The 26,716-nt window shown below is 38.1% G+C and overlaps 1 protein-coding gene across 1 annotated transcript in view; it reads left to right on the plus strand.

Moving 5' to 3' along the window:
• Nucleotides 1-1,593: 1,593 nt before the first annotated feature.
• Nucleotides 1,594-26,716, plus strand: part of LOC116594003 (cell surface glycoprotein CD200 receptor 1-like) — a 134,921-nt gene continuing 109,798 nt past the window's right edge. The window contains exons 1-2 of the mRNA XM_032348829.1: nt 1,594-1,953; nt 19,740-19,802. Coding sequence (XP_032204720.1) covers nt 1,887-1,953; nt 19,740-19,802 — 130 coding nt within the window. The 5' untranslated portion in view covers nt 1,594-1,886. The remainder of the gene's footprint in view (nt 1,954-19,739; nt 19,803-26,716) is intronic.

Genomic DNA, 26,716 nt, shown 5'->3' on the forward strand with positions numbered 1-26,716 from the left:
ATTTGACAGACGGAGATCACAAGTAGTCAGAGAAGCAGACAGAGAGAGAGAAGAGGAGACAGGCCCCCCACTGAGCAGAGAGCCCGATGTGGGGCTCGATCCCAGGACCCTGACACCATGACCTGAGCTGATGGCAGAGGCTTTAACCCACTAAGCCACCCAGGCACCCCTAGATGCTTTATTTTAAATGACCTTTCATTACTAATTTTCTGACACCTGGTGAAATATTAAGCAAAGGGGAAGTTGCCTTTGCTATAGTCCATCATTGTTACACAGCATATATCTTCAAGTACTCCATGCCCTCGAGTGTCTGATTTCACTGTCTCAATCAAGTTAGTTCACAGGAAGGAAAGCTTAAGAAGGGGAAGGGGGGAAATATATATATAGTTTAATGTTTGGCAAGAGGGAAGATGAAACTGCTAACCTAAAAGAAAAAAATGCATGTTGTTTCATCTTTATCCTGTTTGCAGTGTTTTCTTCCCTTTCCTGGAGAGTTTTGCCTTGGGTTAGAAAATTCGTAACACATAACGGATTTCTTTCTTCCCAAACATAATTTAAATGCATGTGAGGTAGCCACATTAAGGCAGAGTTGTTTTGGGAAAGTCTGATTTCCAGGTATGTGACAGCTAAAGATGGGTGTTTATTGGTAATTTGGCTCAAATGATCAGTCTTTAGAGGCTCTTTGGAGGTGAAAGTAAATAAATGGAAGTAAGTACTAAATGGTGATAGAATAATGGCCTCCCAAAATGTCTGTGTCCTTGTCTGAAACTTATAAATAGGTAACCTAACATAGGAAAAGGGACTTTGCAGATGTGATTAAGAGTTTTGAGGTGTGGAGATTATCCTGGATTATCTGAGCAGTCCAATGTACCCACAAGGGTCTTTAAAAAAAAAAAAAAAAATATATATATATATATATATATATATATATATATATATATATGTAGGCTCCATGCCAACTCACAATTCTGAGATCAAGGCTTGAGCTGAGATCAAGAGTCAGATGCTTAAATGACTGACTGAGCCACTCAGGCACCCCTCAGGAGGGTCTTTATAAGAAGGAGGCAGGGGTGTTTACAACCCAAGGAGATGTGACAAAGGAATGAGGTGAGAATGATGCAGCCACAATCCAAGGAATGCTGGTGGCCCCCAGGAGTTGGAAAAGGCAATGAATGGGTTTTCTGCACGTGTCCAGAAAGAACATGGCCCTCTGACACCTTTTAGTCCTGGAAGGTCTATTTCAGACTTCTGACCTCTAGAACTGTAAGATACATTTGTGTTTTTTTAAAGTCACTGGGTTTGTGGTAATCAATTATAGTATCAGTAGGAAATTAATCTCATTATGATTCTTCTAGAGTTGTAGACCTTATATTTTCCTCCAAACTTCATTATTGAGGCTGCGTAGTTCTTCAACACAGAGAAGCTTCTAAAAGTTACTGTGACTGGGAAATGTAAAGCGATGGGCCAAGGACAGATACATATCCTGTTTTGCTTTGTGATCCAAAGTTTAGACAAATCTGTTTATCTTGGGCACATTCAGTGCTTTACTGTAAAGTTGATCTGTGAGCAGCAGAAGTGAGAGGGGGACCAATGAGCTGAAAGAGACCTCAGTCAATCTGCTTCCTCCGTCTTCGCTTCACTGCATACAGGAAATCTATTGCTGTGTCAAGTTCCAGAGAAGAGTTTCTTCTGTTCCAACTTACGAATCAGCCTGAGACACAGAGTGGAAGGAGGAGGTTGGTAGAAAGGGAGTGTCCTGCTGTGGATGGGCTAAGAGGATCCAGCCCCGAGCCGCTCACCAGGGAGAGCCCCACCATGTCCAGAGCTCCTTTCATACCTGTGTGGAGGCAAAGTACCAAGTAAAGGCAGAATACAAGAAATCGGCAATGCCCTGCACTAGGAGAACTCCTAAACCACGGCTTCTACCGATTTTGACTGTCTACTTAGCCCTCGGTAAGTCTCAATTGTCTGTGAGAGAGCAACAGGAGCATGGCCAGAAACGTAGCTCAGCTTTTGCTAAGTTTGCTTTGCTTTTCTTGTGGAGCGAGGCAAGATAATGTGGTCACAAGAGATGGGGTCAGGGGTTACTCTCAGATTTATTTCATTTTATTCTCCTTACTCTGTGCTTGGTCTTACTTATTTTACTTTGTATCCTATGGTACTATAGGTATCTATAATTTGCCTCACTGCCTACTTCCTTATTTCCACGTTCTCCCCCTCCCCTTTTCTGAAAGAGGCAGAATAAATTAAGTATTTTCTAGTAACGAGCCAAGTCATCTGGGTTCTCTCTGCCCTTCAAAAAAATTAATCCCACCTCATTCAGGTCCATATTGTTCACAGTATAAATTAGGAGAGTTTATGGCTTTTAATCGCTTTCTATGGCCAGGTGCTTTCTAAAATAGAACGCACACACAGCGTGGCGGTGCATCTGTGAGGTATGTCTGTATTTATCTTTAAGACGTGTAGGCTGTAAAAGACACTTTCTGGATGAGAGGGCACTGCAACATCTAGGTTCTCATAGGAGTTGTAGGACACTGGGGGCTCTTGGCGGGGGGGGGTGTCCTGGTTTCACTACAGAGGGTTGGTAGGAGTTGATGTGGGAGGGAGTTTTCAGGTTTCACTTTTAGTAAATGGGAGCAGCCACAAGGGAACAGTGTAGTTGGCATTACATTTCATAATTTGATCATTGAAGAAATAAAAGACTTGAAAATACTGACTACCTTCCAGCAAAACTGTTTTCCACATGACAGTCTTCCTGGTGAGCACAAGTAAAATAATCGTATTGTATTCCTGTGCCTTTCTAAGCAGAATTTTCATATACTTTTTGTCCTTTGATCTGCAAAGCAAACCAGTGAAGTAGGCATTGAAGACAGTTTTCCATTTTATGAAGGTAGAAATTGAGGCCTGGAGAGGTGAATTGATTTGTCCAACACCACTTGTCAGTGACAGAGTCACACCCAGTCCCGCCTGTAGCATCACCAGACATTTGAATAGGCTTATGCCTTTCACGAAAAAGCACCACTATTTTTAACACCATGGAAAAAAAAATTATGCCCATGCTTGGTTATGGGCTTAATGGACTGCTTACTCACTTAAGAAAAATCAAGTAATCTAAATATTTCAGTAGTTGAGATCTGATTATGGGAAGCAAAGACCCAACTTGGCAGGGAAGCCAGCCAGGCAAGAGGCTATTTTTCATGTCAGATCACATTATGACTTTTGGGTAAAGGACAAAAAAAATCAAGATGAAATCGTAATGGTAATTTTGAATTGTAATGTTTTAAAGGTTTGCATTTTAAAACTGTTTCTGAATGTAACCAGAAGATACTACCTAAGTCAAATCTCTGAAAGCTGTGCTTATATAATTGCAAAGTTATCGAAATATTTAGGATCAGGATACAAAAAAGCAAATTACATTACATGCAGAGATTTACATGATAAATTCACCATGAAATAATTTAGAATAACGAGAAGCAAACTACTTGGGGTATGACTTTACGTCTTTATTACTAATACTGCTTTGTTATTAATACTGCCAAACAGAAGTAACTCAATTTGTTGTACAAGATGAATTCACAAAGGCGCCTAAGAACTAATGACTTCAGAACTAGGCCTGGGTGGTTTATTGGCCTTTGGCTCAGGTCATGATCCCAGGGTTTTGGGATCGAGCCCTGTGTTGGGGGTCCCTGCTCAGTGGGGAGGCTGTTTCTCCTTCTTCCTCTGACTACCACTTCCCCTGCTTGTGTTCTCTCTATCAAATAAATAAATAAAAATCTTTAAAAAAAAAAAGAGCTAATGACTTCAGTGTAAAACATAGCACTTAAAAAATCTTTTTACTTTTGTATCTTTAGGGTAAATACCCAGTAGTGCTATTGCTTTTATGTGGATTTATTTGCCTATGAATTCAAGCAATGTGGTAGTTGGTAGGCAAAGTTTATTAAAAAAATGCCTGCAGGGAAAAATTAAAACAATCTAAGCGGTCCACGGTCTAGCAAGGCTCTCCAATGCTGTGTCTGGTCTTCTTCCCTCATAATCTCCTTACTGTAGCCTATCTGTATTCCAGCTTTTTTTCTTGTGTTCACATTATATCTTGCTATCCTAATCAACTTGATTCTACCTTTTATCAAAGTCACTGGTACTAAGATCCTGATTACTAAGGACTCCTCCACTTTTTTACTTCTTTGGGCTTATTTGGTTCATTTGTCATTGTCTTCCACTAGAGGGCAGGAAGTAACAAGAAGAGGAACTAAAAATCAAAACAGGGCGGTTGGTAGCTTCAGCATGTTTGCGAAAGATAAAAAACAATTGCAAAAGAGAAAGGGTTTATTTTCATTAATTTCAGTCCTGTCTCCTTTTTCTAGTTTGAGAGTTATGAATTTGCATAATGGCTTCCTCTAAACATCTATGCTTAAGCAATTAATAAAGTAATAAAAAGTATTAGGAACACTGAATTGTTTATGATGTGTTTGTGAATAGTGGCTAAAAGTTATTAGCAATATAAATTAGGGAGATCAAGGTAAGACAAAATAATTGGAGAATATTTTAAATTGGTCCCAAAGATGGTAGATATTACAGTGGATTAGAGCTGTTGAAGTCTTAATGGAAAAAATGGATCTTGAATGATATTTTTGGGTAGATGGGGAAAGGTAGATATTTACAGTGAAATTGAATGTACTGTATATTATTTAATGCCCCTTTGCTTCCATATTTCATCCATGCATGGAATATTTTGGTGCTTTGCATTTTCTCAGTAAAATCTTAATCTCCGGGCGCCTGGGTGTCTCAGCTGATTAAGCATCTGCCTTCCGCTCAGGTCATGATCCCAGCCAGGGTCCTGGGATAGAGTCCAGAATTCGGCTCCCTGCTCAGCGGAGAGCCTGCTTCTTCCTCTCTCTCTGTGGCTCCCCCTGCTTGTGATTTTTTTCCTCTTTCTCTCAAATAAATAAATAAAATCTTAAAAAAAAAATCTCAATCTCTTTTCCCTAAATTTCTTGATTCTTGTATATCTGTGTTACGTTTAAAGGTTTGTCGTGAGGTATACTTTTAACCACTAACTGTGTCATCTTTAAGAAATTGTTTACCCTCTTTGACAAGAATTTCCTCATTCGTGAAATGAAGGAGATGTAGGAGACTTTTGAGAAATATAGTTTTCAAACAGGAAGGGCTTTAGAAACCTTCAAATTTCATTTCATACGTGGGCAAATAAAGCCCAGCATTTGTTCAAGGAATTACTAAAGATACCACCCAACTTTTTAGTAAATGAACTGAGCTTGAAACTCATCCATGGTATCAAACATACAAGGTAAAAGAGATGTGGCAAGTATGTGTGGGATAATAGGAGATTCCTGTCTAGGAAAAAGAAGGCAAGGCTAAAATGTGGGTTAGTTATTTTTTTAGTTAGTAAGTAAGGGTGTGTGTGTCATGTGTGAGGAACTGTGCTTCATGCTGGCGATACTTGAACAAGACAGACATAAATCATGCTCTCATGAAGCTCAGACTCTCAGAGGAGAGGTGAGCATTAAATAAACTATTGCACATAAGTAATGTGTAAGGAGAAAGAGAGGGTGACATGGAAATGTGTAATTGGTAAGTATAGTCTCGTCTGTGAGGGTCAGGGAAGGCTTCCCTTTGGAAGTGATGTTTGAGATGAAGAGAAGCAGAAAAGAGCGAGGCAGGAAGCATTGAGGGACTCACATTCCAGGCAGGTCAAGCACCTTGTATGAAGGGCAGAGGGAACTGAACTATGACTGCAGTGGTAAATAAAACAAAAACAAAAAACCAAAGAGAAATCAACTGTATTGAGGCTCAGTTGGGGTTCTGGGAGTGAGGGAGAATGATGAGAAAAGGTGCAGAGAGAAAGCTGGGCAGATGAGACACTGGGGAATGTCTGCATTAACGTGCCTAAGGGAAAGACGGGCTTGCAGAGAAAGCGAAGGAGACAGGGGGTAGGGGGTAAGAAAAGGGATTCACCAGGAAAGGGAAGTGGTTAATAGCATCAGAATCTTCCAACAACCCAGGGGCACCAGTCCTGAAAAAAGGCCAAAGGAGCTGGTGACCTTGAAAACTGGGTTCTGAATGGAAGGGTATAGGAGCCACAAGATTGCTGGTGTTGAGGAGAGGGTGGGTGTGGAGGAAATTGAGGCTGTGGTCACAGACCATTCATTCCAGACATTTGGCAGTAACAAAAGGAGAAAGGATCACAGTTAGGAGAAAGCAGCATCTAATTTCTTTCAACCAATATAGGGGAAACCTGAGTGTGATCAAAGGGTGTCATCTGAGAACATTCAGTGATTTGGTCAAGGTTCTTTTCCAGACTGGGTGTGTGTATATGTAGCTGTTAGTTGTTTAGTGACTTATTTTCTTTTTCCTTGCCATTTGGTTAGTTTGCCATGAAATGCTACCTCTCCCTGAAGGTGAACTATTACGTAATATGAGAGTATCTGGTTATATGATCTTGTTTTGTGGTACTGACAATTTTTCAGAAAAAAATGTCCAAGTCAAAATGATGAAACCATGTTACTTTTATTTTCTAAAAAATCATCCCATCTCTTGTTTGTTGGATCCTTCCTAGATGTTCCCCAAGGGTTATTCTAAACCAGTAAATAAGCTAGTTGAGAGTCACCTATAGGAACCTAAATCATTAAAGATACTGTGATGTCAACTCAAATCTACTCAATCAGACTAATCAGGGTGCAGAGTCTGAGATCTGGGCTTTCATAAATCTTTGCAGATGGTTCTGATGGGAGCTTGGATTTAAACACTCTCTTAGTTCTTTATCACGCAAACTATCCCTCTTATCCTGCATACTCAGCAGATGGCTGCTCACTTTTGCTTTCCTGTCATCCACTGTGGATTTCTTAAACCAAATGATGACCTTCCTGAGGGTAGAGACCTTACTTCATGCATCCTATCAGCCCCCCAGGGCTCTGCACAGGTACGGATGCTAAATAAAGATACTCCAAAAATGTTCCTCAACATGAGCTTCCCCCAAATATCTGTGTCTGTAACTTCTCTTGACCTTTCTGCTTCTCTTTTAAGAGACCATGTATTTTCCCCTTCTTTTTCTTTTTCTCCTCCTGCACCTTCTTCTTCTTCTTCTTCAACTTATCTATTTACTTGAGAGAGAAAGAGTGAGAGCAAGAAAGCTGGGGTATGGGCAGAGGGAGAGAGGGAAGGAGAGCGAATCCTCAAGCAGACTCCCCACCGAGCAGGGAGCACAAAGCAGGGCTCGATCCCAGGACCCCGAGATCATGACCTGAGATGAAATCAAGAGTCTGTCACTTAACCAACTGAGCCACCCAAGAGTCCCAGTATCAGTCTTTTCAAAAGCAAACTTCCACTTTGCTTTGGCCTCATTTCCTGCCAGTACCACTAGGATCCTGCTGGTGTAAATTCTAGCTCCCTCCCTTTCTGTCTACAGATAAGCTGTGCTCTCCTCTGTTAGATACCTTCTCCCTCCTCATAGTTCCAAATATCATCCCATCCATCTCTCTCAGGTTTGACACGAAAGGATAAAGACTCTTGTCATTCTCCCATACTTTCAGGGTCTTGAAAGAGTAAGTCTCCATGTGCTGACCGTTGTTTCTGCTTGGCTCCTTTCAATCTTGTACTCCTACCTCTGTCTTAACACTACTCTCTTACAGACGCTACAGCTCTCTGACCACTTTCTTGTTAGTAAATCATAAAGCCTCTTAGTCCTTAACTTAAGGCTTTTCCCACGTGATTTTATTTTATTTTATTTTATTTATTTGACGGAGAGCGACATAGCGAAAGAGGGAACAGCAGCTAGGGGGAGTGAAAAAGGGAGAAGCAGTCTTCCTACTGAGTAGGAAACCCGATGAGGGGCTCGAACCCAGGACCCTGGGATTGTGACCTGAGCCAAAGGCAGATGCTTACTGACTGAGCCACCCAGGTGTCCCTTCCTATGTGATTTGATTTTGATGATTCCTGTCTTGAATCTCCTCCCTGGTTTATGGCATTGCATTTACTTTCTTCATCATTTTTGCTAACTCTGCTTCTTCCAACAGCTATCTGATTATAAATGTTTTTGAGATTTTGATTTTGGCCTATTCTCTAATTTCCGTATCAGAGACAGCAATTTGGCAGCCTATGGACTAGATCTGGCTTGCAGACACTTTTCATTGGCTTGTGTAACATTTAAAAAAAATCTGAATTAGTTGCCACTACTTTAAAATTGGGAGATTTTTTTACCCCAAACCCCTGACCTAGAATCTAGGGTTTCTGAGAGGGTAAAGTTAAATTATGTATATCAAGCACATAACACCATCTGAATTTTACATTCAAAAGGTGGTATCTTAATTATTATTTTGCAGTTTTCAAATATCTTTCATAGGTATTATTTCAAAATTTATTTAATTAACTCTTAGAGATCAACTTCCTAGTTGTTTTGTTTTCTGGAATTATAAACTATGCTGAAATTAACATTCTAGTACATATAGCTTTGCATATTGATATGTATAAATATTCACTATCCATTCAACACACTGTCCCTTGTGGTAATTGTTACACATTTGTACAACATCTGTCCTGGGCTAGGGAACAAATCTGTCCCTATTCACTAATTTCAGACTATGTGATGGTAATTGCCTGAAAAAAAAAATTAACCCAGCAATATGGGTTTTATTAGCATAGTATCCTGACCAACTGATAGAGGATTTTTGATGATATCATTTTGGAAACTAGGGTCAAATTTGTTATTTACCATAATTCTTTTGGCTTTCAAATTTTATTCATCCATGGAATTCGTTATTGGATTCTTATGTTTTGGAGCTTGATACTTAAACTTTTTTCTCACTCTTCCTTTTTATAAACCATTTGGGTGTTTTATTTTTCTCTCTGTGTTGTATCTGAAGAATATAATTATAGTTATCATCTAAGTCACCTTTCAACATACTACTTAACCTTATCTTTTATTGGCCTGTTCGTATCTTTTGCCCATTTTTTCCATTGGGTTGTCCATCTCTCTCTCTTTCTCTCTCTCTCTCTCTCTGTTTTTTTTCCTGGTTTATGTGTTTTCTGTATATTTTTTGGAGGAAATTAGTCTTTTGTTTATTGTAAATGTTCAAAATATTCCACAGGTTTTTGATTGTCAGCATTAGTTTACACATTTTCTTTTCTTTTTGCCATGCAGAAATGTAAGATTCTTTCTATAGTCATCTTTCTCCATGTTTTCTTTTGTGGTTTCTGTTTTGTACCAGGGTTAGAAGGTTTTTTACTCACAGTGACAACTGTCCCAGTTTGCCTCGGACTTTCCTGCTTTTATTTTTATTTTTTAAATTTATTTTTATTTTTTAAAATATTTTATTTATTTATTTGAGAGAGAGAGAGCATACGCAGGGTGAGCAGTGAAGGGAGAGAAAGAAGCAGGCTCCCCACTGAGCACAGAGTCAGAGGGGAGTGGGGGGGGTTGATTCCAGAACCCGGATCATGACCTGAGCAGGAAGGCAGACACTTAACTGACTGAGTCACCCATGTGCCCTGACTTTCCTGGTTTTAGCATTAAACATCTTATGTCCCAGGAAACCTGGCAAACCACGTGTTACTCAGTCCATGTTCCATTTAAGATTAAAAAAACAAAACAAAACACCCATGCTTTCTTCCAGTTAATCTATCTATCATCTATCAATGATTTCTGTCTTTGGTTCATTTTATTTTCTTTTTGTGTGACAAGTGAGGTAGGAATCTGTTGTTGTTGTTTTCCTAAATGACTAGATAAGTTTCCTAATACCATATATCAAGGATATAAGTAATTATCTTTCCCCATATGAGTTTGAATGACCACTTTTATCAGATACTAAATTCTTACATGTATGGATTAAGCAACTGAGATTCAGAGAGTAATCTGTGCAAGACTGTAGAAGTAATAAATAGAAGAGCCAAAATATTGGTCAATTTTCTTTACTCTAATTTTGTTGTTTTTCTGAATTTGTTCTGCTAGAACTTTGGGTTCCCATCCAATATTTTGCTTATTGAACACCTAATTAGGTGTTGTCTGCTACTAAATAAATACCTTTGAAAATGCAAATCATATTTATAAATTAAAGCATAACAATGCAACATCATTGATGCTGTGACACAGGGATCAGTTGCTCACATTGGTTTTTTTTTTTTTTTTTAACATTTTATTTATTTATCAGAGAGAGAGAGGGGGAGAGAGCGAGCACAGGCAGACAGAATGGCAGGCAGAGACAGAGGGAGAAGCAGGCTCCCTGCTGAGCAAGGAGCCCAATGTGGGACTTGATCCCAAGACGCTGGGATCATGACCTGAGCCCAAGGCAGCTGCTTAACCAACTGAGCCACCCAGGCGTCCCAGTTGCTCACATTGTTATATTAAAACATGTATATACAAATTGTAGTTTTTGTGTTTCTTTGAACTTGTTATTTTAATTTTCTTTTATATTAACATATATATTGCTGAGTGTATTACATATGTGCATTTCAAAGAACAATTACACAGTGAATGTTTATGAAAGTTTATGTAAGTTCTACCGCCCAACCTTTGCTGTAAGCTGTTATCTTTTGGGATAATAATTCCCTGCCTTTTTTTTTTTTTTTTTTTTTTTTACATTTTACCACGTATGTATCCAGCCCTAAACAATAAGAGTTATTTTGCCTTTTTTTGTTTGCATGTAGATGAAATCATACTCTGTATATTATTTTATCATTGTTTTCATTTGCTGAATAGTATGTGTGAGATTTACTCATGCTTAAGTTTATAGTTATAGTACATTAATATAAATAATTTTTATCCTAAAATTTCAAATGCCTGCAAAACAGTTTTTTTTCCTTGAAAAAGTTCTGGTGCAGAAATAACAAATATGATTTAAGGTAAGAAATCTCAGGGCACCTGGGTGGCTCAGTGGGTTAAGCCTCTGCCTTCTGCTCAGGTCATGATCTCAAGGTCCTGGGTTCGAGCCCCGCATCGGGCTCTCTGCTCAGCAGGGAGCCCGCTTCCCCCTCTCTCTCTGCCTGCCTCTCTGCCTACTTGTGATCTCTCTCTCTGTCAAATAAATAAATAAAATCTTAAAAAAAAAGAAATCTCCTATTTTGTATTTCAGTTTCTTTCTTTTTCGGACACAAGGATTCATGATAATGGAGATATTAAGCTGTAATACATATGAACATATAAAGGAGAAAGTTTTCATTTAAAAAATATGTTATGTCTCATATAGCTAAAATGGCAAATGTTTATTTTTCTCTTCTGTTCCCCTTCCATAGAAAGATAAATTTGTCTCAGGGAAAATTTTTTCTGAAATCATTATGTGAGACTAGAATAATAGGAAAAAATGAGATTGTTTCTTTTTGGCCATGGTGTGGTTCCCTTTCCTTCCTTTCTTCTTCCCTCCTTCCTTTTTTTTTTTTTTTTTAAGACATTTATTTGTTTTTGTGAGAGAGAGCATGGAAGGGGGTATGAGGAGCAGAGGGAGAGGGAGAGAGAGAGAGAGAAATCTAAGCAGACTCCTCACTGAGTACGGAGCCCAATGATCCCACAACCTTGAGATCATGACCCTGAGACCATGATCTGAGCTGAAACCAAGAGTCTAGAGCTTAGCTAACTATACCACCCAGGAGGCCCAGCCCTGGGTCTTCAGATCTTAGTTTTCTATAATCCCTTCAGGCACGTGTCACCTGCACATAATAGTATTTTATTTAGAATATTCTTTCCTCTCTCTCTCTCACTCTTATTATTGGCTTCTTGTCTATTAGATCTTGTATTAATTACTTATTGTTACATAATAAATTATCCCCAAACAAGTATTTATTTTCTTGCAGTGACCCAAGGGGGAGAGAGAGAGAGAGATGGAGCACGAGTGAGCACACACTGGAAACCGCAGTCTTTTTATAATTGACTCTCAGCACTGATATCCATCACTTTTATGTATTGTAGTCATTAAGTGTATGAGTGAGTCCAACCCGCAGTCAAGAGGAGGGAATTTTACAGACATGAATATCAGGAAGAGAGAACATTGGGAACCACTTTAGGGGCTGTCCACCACCTCGAGACAAGGATAAGTTGCTCAGGGTACATTTTTATACTTTCCATTTGCTGTTATTGCAATTTCACATAATTATTTGATTATTTGGTTAATGTTTATTGTTCACAGTAAATTGACACTCCAGGATAAATAGGCATTTATTTAGTGCCTAGCTACTGTAGTTTAATAAAGGAATATTAATATAGCTTCAAGTTGCCCTCCATCAGTCCAAAAGTTCTAAAATAACTGATAGGGGGCCATTCTTCCCTTTGAATGAAAACTACTAGTGATCATAATCTGATCATAATCTTAGAAGGCAGAAAATGTTTCCTTTATTTCCAAAATTTATCATAAAATTAATGTATTAGGCTTCAGGCAGCTTTAGTAGAAAAAAGATTCAGATAAGTCTTTTAGTTCAAGCATTCCTATTAGGTATATATAAATAACAGAATTTGGGGAAGAATTAGTGATGATTTCATTTATTCCTACAGGATGATACTGCTTTTTAATTATATATCGAAATAAAATTATGATTTAGGCTTCCTCCTCCAAAGGTTAGAAAGTTCATAGATTTTTTGTTTGGCTACCATGGACTTTCATAATTCCTAGATCCCGATGTGAAAACCATTGCATTAGAGGAAGAAATAGAGGTAGCCTATTTGGGTGACAATTCCTCAGTATCTGTAAAAAAAGACATAATTTAATTTCACAAATTCTTGCTTGAATCCATTCATAACTGTTGGGAAATAATACTTTTATGTCTAACCTACATCTGCAAGGTGAGGTTTTATAAAATGCAATACAAATATTCACTAACTAAAATGTTAAGTTTGGTATTTAAAGCTTTCTGGAGCCAGAAGTAAAGGTTGAAAGTAAAGGTTTCTGTATTGTATTGACTTTACCATACTGTTGACTAGAAAAACTTACGTACTTAGTGTAGCTAAATAAAGATTGTTCTAGCAGCATAATTTGAGTTTCCAGATCTTTGTGTGATTAAGATCTCAGCCTCAAAGTTGCATTTATTTTAAATGAAACCTTGACTCTTTAGGTGAAGTGTACTGCTTCTTTTTTTTTTTTTTTTAAAGATTTTATTTATTTATTTGACAGAGAGAAATCACAAGTAGATGGAGAGTCAGGCAGAGAGAGAGAGAGAGAGAGGGAAGCAGGCTCCCCGCTGAGCAGAGAGCCCGATGCGGGACTCGATCCCAGGACCCCGAGATCATGACCCGAGCCGAAGGCAGCGGCTCAACCCACTGAGCCACCCAGGCGCCCAAGTGTACTGCTTCTTTATGACTAGGTTTAATACCTCAGTCTGTCATGTGCTTTGAATACTTTTCATGAGTTATTCCTCTCATTAGTTTAAGAATGAGAGTCTGTGTTTTGCAGAGGGGGAACCTAGAGCATATGAATTCATTTAATTATCTAAAATGAAACAGAGTGAGAAAACTCATATCTCTCATATTTTGTAGCCATTGCTAATCCATGATGGTTCAGCACTATATTTGTTATAATAACCAGTAGAGTTCTGAAGTTTGAAAGCTTGAAACATCAAATGTAGAGTGAAATAATTCTGTTACTTGGTTTTCTGTTACACACACACATACACACCATATCAGGGTATTTCCATGTATCTCAATGTGTTGAAATGTATTTATTTCAGTGTATTCTGTATTTTTCAAAGTAGTAAATTCAATGTTAAATAACAAGAAAGATGACCAGTGACGACGGAAAGACCATAATAAGCAGTAAGAATGAGTTCTTGTTAGTACTAGCATAGAGGCTCCAGGTTCTGTAAAGAAATGTCAAAAGAAACTTAAAAATGGAACTATGCCACATGATTTTCTTTTGCAGACACTTGGGCATCTTATTAGAGCATAACAAATGGTTTAGGCTCCAATTTTGTCCCCCAGTTAAGCATTATTTTAACTTAAAATTCATTGTTTTAGCCTCCTTACTGCTTTGTATGCCTTCTCCTCAAAGAACCTGCAAATGAATGAAAGGACAAGAGATCTTTAACTTTTCCGTTTCCCATCCCCATATGCCGGAAATACATGAATTTTAGCAACCCTAGTAACTATTGGAGGATGGCATAATCCACATTCTAATTAGGTTACTAGCAGTTGCTGGACCAGGGGTTTTTATTGGGAGTGGTTTAAGTATGAACAATGCCTATCTCTCCCTTTTTTAGTCAGGACAGCACAGCAGACCACAGGGTTTTAGAAGAGATAAAAACTATTTAACCTCACACAAAAAACCATGTGTTCTTTCTGAGAGCCTTTTCCCCCCTTCACTGGAGGAAGCCTTTGGAGTATGGCTTTGCACAGTCATGCCCATACAATGTCTGCATGTGGGTGGTGTATGCTTGCTCAGGCATATGACAATGACGATTTGGGAAAGGAAACTTCTGGTGCTCAAAGTGAGTAAGAGGTTTCATTTGTACTAAAATCACAAAACAATCTTACTTCTACTGATACTTTTGACTTAGATGGAAAAGTTTTTTTTTTTTTTTTAACCATTATTTTCAGTGTAAAGGGTTTTTCCATTTGTATTTTGTTTTGTGTTTGTGTGGATGCATGTTCTAAAGTTACATGTGTTAAAACCTGATGTTTCTGATACTGTATTTAGTTCAATTGAGGGACAATTTATGTACAATTAACCGTATCCATTTAAAAGGTACAATTTGATGAGTTTTGACCTATTCCTGTGAATCCTCACAAACAAGACACAGGACATTTCCATCATTCCCCATACATTCTTTCATGTATATTTGCAGTCCATCCTTGCCTTGGTCCCTATCTGCAGGCAACCACTGATCTGCTGTTTGGCACCACAGACTGATGAGTTAGCATTTCATCTCAGCAGCGTTCTTTTGTGCAGTGTATAGTGTATATTCTTTGTGTCTGCTTGTTTCACACAACAGAATGAGTTTGAGAATCATCAAGGTTGCTGTGCACTCCTTTTGTTGCTGAGTCATATTCCATCACACAGACAATTTACCCATGTATCCATTAATTGATGTTTAGGTTGTGTCCAGCTTTTGGCCATTGTGAACAAAGCGGCTATGAGTTTCATGCACAAGTCTTTGTGTGGACATATATTTTCATTTCTCTTGAGTAAATACCGAGATTGGAATTGTTAGGTTGTATGGTGGACAGATGTTTGACTTTTTTAGTGTAGTTTCCACTAACACTAACAATATGATTATTGAAAATAGGTAAAGATTTTTTTTTTGCAATTATTTTTGTTATTAACTTACATTCCACTAATAGAGTCAAACTGTTGTGTTTTGAAAATCGGTTGGAATAGCTTCTCTGTATGTGGTTATGCAACCAGTTCTACCTGCATAAGTTCATTTGTTTCACTTTGCTTCATAATTTTAGTGTTTACAAGTAATTTGGTCATGTTTTATAATTACAGAAAATGGTTACATGGTTCCAAAGTCAAATCTATAAAATCAGAGACTTATTATTTCTATGCTTGTTCCCAATTCATCCATTTAGTTTTGAAATTATAAGCAAGGAAAGAAAGAACACACACACACACATACACACTTAGATGAACAGTAGTGTACTATATACGATTTTGTGTATCCTGCTTTTTCTTCTTAACAATATATCTTGGATGGGGCGCCTGGGTGGCTCAGACGGTTAAAGCCTTTGCCTTCGGCTCAGGTCATGATCCCAGGGTCCTGGGATCGAGCCCCATATCGGGCTCTCTGCTCAGCAGGGAACCTGCTTTCCTCTCCCTCTCTCTGCCTGCCTCTCTGCCTACTTGTGATCTCTGTCTGTCAAATAAATAAATAACATCTTAAAAAAAAAAACCCCCCAAAAAACCCAATTTATCTTGAAGATCCCTCCATAATAGTTTATAGAGCTATCCCTCATTCTTTTTAAGAGTTTCATTATATTTAATTTGGTGTATGTACCGTAGTATAGAAAACTAACCCTCTATGAGAGGTCATTGGGTTATTTCTCAAAGTCTTGCCACGACAATGTTGTAACGAATAGTCCTTGCATATATTCTTTTCATACTGTTGCCTGCGTTTCTTTAGGATAGATTCTGGGATTTGGTATTGCTGGGGAAGAGAAATGCATATGTAATTTTGCTATATCTTGCCAAATTTCCTTCTGTGGACATTGTAATGCTCTACATTCCTGCCAGCCTGATATTGGCACGCCTATCACTCCACAGCTCCAAAATACATTGTCAATTTTTTGGCCTTTGGCAGTCTAATAGGTGAGAAATGGTATTTCTGCATAGTTTTAATTTGCATTTATTTTACCATGAATGTTGTACGAGCATCTTCCTATATGACTAAAAGACTTTTGTACTGCTTCTGTAAACTAAATCTCCATATCTTTAGGTACAGTTTACTGTAAGGTTGTGTTGACCTTTATATTTTTAGCACAGTTTGAGTCACCTACATGACAGGCAGCTGTGCAAACCACTCTTCTAAGCACTGAAGATGTGGAATGAAAAATATAAATGAAAATCCCTGCATTTATGGAATTTATAATCTAGTATATAATCTAGTTTAGAATCTAGTGAGGGAGTGATGAGTTTGGCCCACAAATTTTGGCAATTGTCTCCCACCGTCCTCCTTACCTTAACTATTTCTGTTCAGATTTGGAATTCATATTGCTTGTGTCCATACACCATTGTAATCTTGATTCTATTGACTTAATCATTTGATGTACTCTTTCAGACCTTTGTCTCTGTGTTTCCCCCAAAACATGGGTTGGATTTGCTTCATTGACTCTCTTAATTTAGATTAATTTGGGTACTGCTTTTATCCCAGTGCATTCTTTAGATCCAAGCCTTGGTTTCTATTCAATTGTAGGACCTTTGTACAAGAATAGTTGGGCAATTAGAGCAGCTTTCAAGCTGGGCAGCCTTGGATGAATTGCTTCATCACCGTGAGTCTGCATTTCTTTGTCTGTAAGATGATGTTAAAATACTTGACAGTGTGGGGAGACTGAAATAAATAGCATATGCTAGTTACCCAAAATTTGTTCCTAGCAAACTTTTGAGCAAGTGCTCAAAAACTGTTAATTTTTAAAAACAGTGTTTTATTAAAGTAAATGGTAGCTTGGAGGAGCAGTGGGTTCAAAATTTCTTCAGAAAAACACTGCCTTAAATCTTATGCTAAAATGTTTCTCTTTGCTAGTCAGGTGCACCCACTCTAGATGTATTGGAGATGTATCATTTTCTTGTGAACACTTTCTAGGAGTGTTGCGCCTTCCACAGTGAGAACTTGCCAATAACCAGCCTCAACTCTAATCGCACATCTGGTTTTTCTCACTTAATGACAACACTGAGCTATTTGTAATTCTTTGAAAGTCCCATGTAGCTTCTTATCATCTTCTTCTTTTTTTTTTTTTAAAGATTTTATTTATTTATTTTACAGAGAGAGAGAGAGAGAGAGAGAGAGAGAGATCACAAGTAGGCGGACAGGCAGGCAGGGAGAGAGGGGGAGAAAGCAGGCTCCCTGCTGAGCAGAGAGCCAGATGTAGGGCTTGATCCCAGGACCCTGGAATCATGACCTGAGCTGAAGGCAGAGGCTTAACCCACTGAGCTTCCTATCTTCTTCTAAATGACTTTTCTTTTTGTATGCAAAAAGATTTCCTTCTTTCTCTCTGCAGAACTTATCTACTGAGATCCAGCTCAAATATCACCTGTTAAAATCTTCCCTTTAACCCTTGCTCTTTTAGAATTAAACATTTTTTTTAAAATTTTAATTAATTAATTTTTTTCAGCATAACAGTATTCATTGTTTTTGCACCACACCCAGTGCTCCATACAATCCGTGCCCTCTCCAATACCACCACCTGGTTCCCCCACCCTCCCACCCCCTACCCCTTCAAAACCCTCAGATTGTTTTTCAGAGTCCGTAGTCTCTCATGTTTCATCTCCCCTTCCAATTTCCCCCAACTCCCTTCTCCTCTCCATCTTCCCTTGTCCTCCATGCTATTTACTATGCTCCACAAGTAAGTGAAACCATATGATAATTGACTCTCTCTGCTTGATTTACTTCATTCAGCATAATCTCTTCCAGTCCTGTCCATGTTGCTACAAAAGTTGGGTATTCATCCTTTCTGATGGAGGCATAATACTCCATAGTGTATATGGACCACATCTTCCTTATCCATTCGTCTGTTGAAGGGCATCTTGGTTCTTTACACAGTTTGGCAACTGTGGCCATTGCTGCTATAAACATTGGGGTACAGATGGCCCTTCTTTTCACTACATCTGTATCTTTGGGGTAAATAGTGCAATGGCAGGGTCATAGGGAAGTTCTATTTTTAATTACTTGAGGAAGTGCAATGGCAGGGTCATAGGGAAGTTCTATTTTTAATTACTTGAGGAATCTCCACACTGTTCTCCAAAGTGGCTGCACCAACTTGCATTCCCACCAACAGTGTAGGAGGGTTCCCCTTTCTCCACATCCTCTCCAACACATGCTGTTTCCTGTCTTGTTAATTTTGGCCACTCTAACTGGTGTAAGGTGGTATCTCAGTGTGGTTTTAATTTGAATCTCCCTGATGGCTAATGATGATAAACATTTTTTCATGGGTCTGATAGCCATTTTTATGTCTTCATTCGAGAAGTGTCTGTCTATATCTTCTGCCCATTTTTTTTATATGATTGTCTGTTTTGTGTGTGTTGAGTTTGAGAAGTTCTTTATAGATCCTGGATATCAACCTTTTGTCTGTACTGTCATTTGCAAATATCTTCTCCCATTCCGTGGGTTGCCTCTTTGTTTTGCTGACTGTTTCCTTTGTTGTGCAGAAGCTTTTGATCTTGATGAAGTCCCAGAAGTTCATCTTCGCTTTTGTTTCCTTTGCCTTTGGAGACATATCTTGAAAGAAGTTGCTGCGGCTGATATCGAAGAGGTTACTGCCTATGTTCTCCTCTAGGGTTCTGATGGATTCCTGTCTCATGTTGAGGTCTTTTATCCATTTTCAGTTTATCTTTGTGTATGGTGTAAGAGAATGGTCGAGTTTCATTTTTCTACATATAGCTGTCCAGTTTTCCCAGTACCATTTTTTCTTTTTAACTTCTGGACATTATTTTACTTCTATCATCACCCTGAAAACTTTACCTTCTGATCATATAAATAGCTGCTTCCTTATCTGGACCTCTTGTCTTGGAGACAAGTGGGCATTGTTTATTATGATGTTTCTATTCTTGGTGAGTACTTTGCCAGAAGTTGCTGCTCAAAATAATAAAAAAAAAAAGTTTATTAGCAATTCCCACTTAGAGTTTGCCTTACAAGATTTGAACTTAATAGACCATTGTCCATATGATATGATTTCAACAATGCTTAGGAAAATCCTTTTTTGTTCCATACCAGCCCCCAATGAACACATCACTACTAAACTTTCTTGACCTACTAACTGGTGGCCCCAAAGCCTATAATGGATGGTAAAACCCTTTTCACGATTGGAGGTAAAGTAAATGCATATAAGCCAGGAATAAGAAATACTTTGACTTGAATATAAAGATAGCTGGGTGGTGACAGACACTTTGCATCTAAAGTAGGTGTATGCCAAAAAGGTAAGAAGTTAAAGTCAAAGTTCATCATGGGGAAAATTGTCCTGAGGCGTCTTGACTGTCATAACTTATGTTTCTTTTGGCAACTGCAATCCAAAAATGGCATGTAGAATGTGAAAAAATTGTGACTTTAAGTAGGAGTCAGAAATACTAATGTTATTCTTCTGATCACCCCATATGTCTTTTCAGAGTGCATACGTGCAGGAGTGGGAAGTTCTGGGACACCAGGGAACTCAACGAAGCAACAAACAGGTATGGACAATTACAGTTTGGGTAATGGTCATCTTTTAACGATAGTTCTATTAGAAGTGTGCTTGATGCTGGTACAGTTTGTATGTTAAGAACTTGAATCGTCTTACCTAAAAAAGTGCTCCACATCACTCGGCATCAGGGAAATACAAATCAAAACCACAATGAGATATCACCTCACACCAGTCAGAATGGCTAAAATCAACAAGTCAGGAAATGACAGATGCTGGCGAGGATGCGGAGAAAGGGGAACCCTCCTACACTGTTGGTGGGAATGCAAGCTGGTGCAACCACTCTGGAAAACAGCATGGAGGTTCCTCAAAATGTTGAAAATAGAACTACCCTATGACCCAGCAATTGCACTACTGGGTATTTACCCTAAAGATACAAATGTAGTGATCCGAAGGGGCACGTGCACCCGAATGTTTATAGCAGCAATGTCTACAATAGCCAAACTATGGAAAGAACCTAGATGTCCATCAACAGATGAATGGATAAAGAAGAGGTGGTATATATACACAATGGAATACTGTGCAGCCATCAAAAGAAATGAAATCTTGCCATTTGCGACGACGTGGATGGAACTAGAGGGTATCATGCTTAGCGAAATAAGTCAATCGGAGAAAGACAACTATCAAATGATCTCCCTGATATGAGGCAGAGGAGATGCAACATGGGGGCTTAAGTGGGTAGGAGAAGAATAAATGAAACAAGATGGGATTGGGAGGGAGACAAACCATAAGTGACTCTTAATCTCACAAAACAAACTGAGGGCTGCTGGGGGGAGGGAGGTTGGGAGAAGGGGGGTGGGGTTATGCATTGGGGAGGGTATGTGTTTTGGTGAGTGCTATGAAGTGTGTAAACCTGGTGATTCACAGACCTGTACCCCTGGGGATAAAAATATATTATATGTTTATAAAAAATAAAAAAATTAAAAAAATATGAAAACAAAACAAAACAAACAAACAAAAAAACCCTACAGAGCTTAGGGGCTTCTGGGTGGCTCAGTGGGTTAAGCCTCTGCCTTCGGCTCAGGTCATGATCTCAGGGTCCTGGGATCAAGCCCCGCATCAGGCTCTTTGCTCAGTGGGGAGCCTGCTTCCCCCCACTCTCTGCCTGCCTCTCTGCTTACTTGTGACCTCTCTCTCTGTCAATCGTCTTAAAAAAAAATAGAACTTGAATCGTCTTCTGTGTAGTTATAGGCTCTTGTTTAAAAGTGTCTAAATATAATATTGCCTGTTTTATGAAGAGTTCATAATTTTTTCATTCTAAAATGATTTCTGTGCTTATTTAGTGACTTTTTCAAGAATGGTGATCACTAAACAAACCAATGGCATGTTAAAAAATTTTCACTGGGTGTTATACACAAATATGAGTCATGGATACTACATCAAAAACTAAAGAAGTGCTCTATGTTGATTAACATAACTTAATAAAAAAAAAGAAAAAATTCTCATTCAGTTTTTGAAAAATGGGTTTAAAAAATAGGTCTTAGCAGATATTAGTAATTTATTGTCTCTGTTCCCCACTCAGCCCTACTGTCTTCCAAAGTTGCCATTATACTTAACTTCTTCTTTATATTTTAAATTTTAATTTTTGTTGTATACCTTACTTCATTGAAAAATAATTCCCGTGACTCCAAAATGCATTGCTGGTCTTATAAATATACTTTCTAATTTCACTCAATTACTTCACCATCTAGAAAAATTAGATTCCAGGTAAATAATTAAAATAATTATATAATTATAGGTAAATAAGTAAAATAATTATATAAACTATGACTCTAAAGGTTGGAAACAATGCATCAGTGGTGCCTCCCCAAGAATGGTAGGTTGAATGGTGTCGCCCCCAACAGAAAGTCCAGCTGGATCTTGCGAATGTGGCTGCATTTAGGAAAAGGATCTTTGAAGATGCAATTAAGTTAAAGCTCTTGAGAAGAGATCATCCTGGATCAGAGTGGGCCTAAATCCAATGAAAAGAGTCTTTAGAAGTGAAAAGAAAAGAAGAGGACACAGGGAGAGGCAATATGAAGATGGAGACCATGATTGAAATGACATGTCTACAAGCTGAGGAACACCGCAGATTGCTAGTTGCCACCACAAGCTGGAAGAACTAAGAAGGATTCTTCCCTTGTGCTGTTGGAAGAAACACAGCCCTACTCACATGTTAGTTTCAGACTCTTGGATTCCAGAAATATAAACAAATACATTTCTGTTTTGTTATTTTTTAATTTGACCAAGTTGGTCATTTTATATTAAGGCAGCCCTCGGTGGCTAATCTAATGAGTCATTAAGTTACTTTTCTACAAAACAAACACAATTCACATTTGTTTCTGTATATATCTATCTATATATATATATATATAAAGTATTAAATTAGGCTTCTGATCTTAACAGTGTAAAAGTATAATTTTTATGAACTTTAAAGAAAATTTGGTTTCAGATAAATAAAGTAAAGAAAGAAATCACAGGACCACTGACCAGAAGGCTGACACATCTGTTTTACTACTTTGGTGTACACGAAGCTTCAAGCAAGACTGGATAAGGAATTTTCAGTGAAGATACTTGATATGAAATCAAAATTTCATGGCAACTTGCTGAAGTTGAGATAATAAAACTAAAGGACTCCTATATCAACAGTTAACAAAGTTTAAAAGTCATTTCCAATATCGTAAAAGTAATTAGAGGAATATTTGTGAAAAGAAGCATTTTCTTCTCTTCTGAAAACAATCCTTTTGCACATTTAAGAATACATTCTGACTTGTGGGTTTTATCTCTGGCATGAGAAGTCGTAGTCATCTTGTCTGGAAGTATCGGCAATTTAGTTCTTAGCAGATATAACTAAGTCTGTGTCTGGATAGTATAGGAGTCTGTTAGAAGAGCCTGGTCTGGCATTAAGTGATGCCTTCATAACTGATTTAAATGAAGTTTTCAAATATTATATTTTTTAAATTAAATTAATTTTTTTCAGTGTTCCAAGATTCATTGTTTATGCACCATACCCAGTGCTCCCTGCAGTACATGCCCTCCTTAATACCCACCATCAGGCTTGCCCATCCCCCCACCCCCTTCCCTTCCAAACCCCTCAGTTTGTTTCTCAGAGTCCACAGTCTCTCATATGCATCCTTTATGATGGAGGCATAATGTTCCATTGTGTATATGGACCACATCTTTACCCATTCGTCGTTGAAGGGCATCTCGGTTCTTTCCATAGTTTGGTGATTGTGGACATTGCTAATATGAATTGGGATGCATATGGCTCTTCTTCTCACTACATCTGTATCTTTGGGGTATATACCCAGTAGTGCCATTGCAGGGTCATAGAGAAGCTCTATTTTTAATTTCTTAAGGAATCTCCACACTGTTGTCCAAAGTGGCCAGATCAACGTGCATTCCCACCAACAGTGTACTTTAAATCAAGAGTCAGTAAATTATAGCCCATGGGTAAAATCCAGCCAGCTCATTTTTGTAATTAAAGTTTTATTGGGAAAAAAACATGCCAATTTATTCATATATTATACTTGTTTGCTTTCTTGCTGCAATCATAAGATTGAATACTTTCAATGGAGACCATATAGACTGCAAAACCTCAAATGTTTACTCTTTGTTCTTTTATGGAAAAAGCTTGCAGTTTTTGATTTTTCTCTTCTAGTAACCCCAGCCCACCTCACTTATGCCCTTTAGACCTAATACAACTTAGAAATTTCCTTTTGGTGACTGTTTCCTTTGCTGTGCAGAAGCTATTGATCTTGATGAAGCCCCAAAATTTCATTTTTGCTTTTGTTTCCCTTGCCTTTGGAGACGTGTCTTGAAAGAAGTTGCTGTGGCCGATGTCAAAGAGATTACTGCCTATGTTCTCCTCTTGGATTTCAGCCAAGTCCTGTCTCACGTTGATAAAGAACTTCTCAAATTCAACACCCAAAAAACAAATAATTATGTCAAAAATGGGCAGAAGACATGAACTGATAGTTCTCCAAAGAAGACATAAGAATGGTTAACAAACACATAAAAAAATGTTTAACATCATTAGCCATCACAGAAATGCAAATCAAAACCACAATGAGATACCACTTATACCAGTTAGAATGGCCAAAATTGACAAGGCAGGAAACAACAAATGTAACAACAAATGTTGGAGGGGATATGGAGAAAGGGGAACCCTCTTACACTGTTGGTAGGAATGCAAGCTGGTATAGCTACTTTGGAAAACAGTATGGAGTTTCCCCAAAAAGTTAAAAATAGAGCTACCTTATGACCCAGCAATACAGATATAGTGAAAAGAAGGGGAACATGCACAGCAATGTTCATAGCAGCAATGTCCACAATAGCCAAACTGTAGAAGGAGACAAGATGCCCTTCAACAGATGAATGGATAAAGATGTTGTCCGTATATACAGTGGAATATTACTCAACCATCAGAAAGGATGAATACCCACCATTTGCATTGACAGGGATGGAACTGGAGGAGATTATGCTAAGTGAAATAAGTCAAGCAGAGAAAGACAATTATCATAAAGTTTCACTTATATGTGGAACGTAAAGAATAGAATGGAGACATTAGGAGAAGAAAGGGAAAGAGGGAGGAGGGGAAATTAGAGGGGGAGATGAACCACGAGAGAGTATGGACTACAGGAAACAAACTGAGGGTTTTGGAGGGGGGGATGGGTTAGCCCAGTGACAGGTATTAAGGAGGGCATGTATTGCATGGAGTACTCAGTGTTATATGCAAACAATGAATCATGGAACACTACATCAAAAACTAATGATGTACTGTGTGGTGACTAACATAACATAATAGCATAAAATAAAATAAAAAAGAAATTTCTTTTTGACACTTCCAAGTGGAAACTACAGTACCATCATCAAAACTACCCACATCCTAAGTTTTATCTCATTATAAACCCTCAGTCTTGGTTGCTGGTGAATTTGACAAAGGAAGAAATTGTCAGACCTGAGGCTTCTGAGAAGCCAGATATAATAGGATTGGAGAGGTCTGGAAAGACTAAACTATATTGTTATAATTGAGCTTTAAAATCTAGAATATCTAATTTATAGCTCAATTTCAGTAAGCCCTCTGAGGTCAGCTCTGACTTGTTTCTGGAATCGATTCTTGAGCCCAATCTGAGCTAAATTTAATCATTCAACTTCATTTAAAAAAAGATTTTATTTTTTTATTTGAAAGAGAGAGAGAAAGAGAGTGCACATGAGCAGGGTTTAGGGGCAGAGGAAGGAGCAGACTCTCCGCTGAGCAGAAAGCCAGATGCAGGACTTGATCCTGGAACTTCAGAAGCATGACCTGAGATGAAGGCAGACACTTAACCAACTGAGCCACCCAGGTTGCCCCACAACTTCATTCTTTGCCTTCCTTCCAGACCAAACTAATAAAACTTAGTTGCCTAAAAAAGCCCAATTATTGTAGAGATCTGACTATGTTTATTTCTAAGACCTTTACTGAATTTTTTTGTTTATTTTTTAATGTGGTAGAATTGGTTATATAATTAGAATGGGGAGCAAGAAGTATATTTTTATAAGCAGAGAGCATAAAATGCTTATTAAATCGTGGTCTTATAAACCCAAGGAAGAACTTTGTTAGGTTTTTAAGTCACAGAAATATTTTTTTCATTGGTGTTGCTTTTAAAAAACAATACTTAAATGGGAATTATCAGAAACCAAGTTTGAAGTAGATTAGCACTATTTTGATTTTCAGTGACTACAGAACACAAGAAAAGAATACATGTGGATCTCATGAACTATACATATTTAGAAACTTGAGCTAGGTGAAGGATGTCGTTTCTCTCTCTGTTTCTGCTTCATTCTTCAGAAGGTAAGTGTATTAGTCAGGGTTCCTAAGAGAAAAAGAACAGTGAGATATTTATCATCTATCTATCATCTATCTGTTTATCATCTATCATCTACCTATTGTTATCTGTCATCATCTCTATATCCAAATACCTATCAGTATATCGAGAGAAATATTTATTTTAAAGAATTGGCTCATATGATTGTGGATGCTTGGCGAATGCAAAATCTACAGAGTGGGCAAGCAGCCTGGAGACCCAGGGAAAAGTTGTAGTTTGAATCTGCAGGCAGTGAACTGGCAGAATTCCTTTTTCAAGAAGTCAGCCTTTTTCTACTAAGGTCTTCAACTGATTGCATAAGGCCCACCCACAAGTTGGAGAGTACTTTGTTTTACTAAAAGTCTTCTGATTTAAATGTAAATCTCATATAAAAAACACTTTCACAGACACATCTAGAATAATGTTTAATTAAATACTTAGGAACGATGGCCTAACCAAGTTGACACATAAAATTAGCCATCACAGTAGGAAAAATGAAGGAGAAAGGGGAATGAACTACTTGTCTAAATTTGGTTCCCAAATTCTTTTTTTTAAAAAAGATTTTATTTATTTATTTGAAAGACAGAGATCACAAATAGGCAGAGAGGCAGGCAGAGAGAAAGGAAGGGAAGCAGGCTTCCCGCTGAGCAGAGAGCCCGATGTGGGGCTGGATCCCAGGACCCTGAGATCATGACCTGAGCTGAAGGAAGAGGCTTTAACCACTGAGCCACCCAGGTGCCCCTGGTTCCAAAATTCTTGAGAAAGTACTCTGATTTGGCAGGTGTTCACATGCTTTTCCCCTTGATGGAATAACCTCTGATTTCTGTTTTGCAAAGCTTTTTATGGAATCAGTTACAATTAACTGAAATTCTTTCATGGTCTCTGTAAGATTTGTGAATGCATAGTGGCTTGTACTCCTTTTAGGCACCTAAAATTGATTTTTCTACTTTTCTCTGAATATTTTCTAGCTACAACACAGAGTTCATCTGTGAAAGGAAAGGAGAGAAGCCTCACACATCCTGCAGAAGGTAAAGTGATTTTTAATTTTTTTCTAGAATCCAGCTTAAAGGGAGTAAGTTTG

Source organism: Mustela erminea, chromosome 1 (genome assembly GCF_009829155.1).
Source record: "Mustela erminea isolate mMusErm1 chromosome 1, mMusErm1.Pri, whole genome shotgun sequence".
NCBI lineage: Eukaryota > Metazoa > Chordata > Mammalia > Carnivora > Mustelidae > Mustela > Mustela erminea.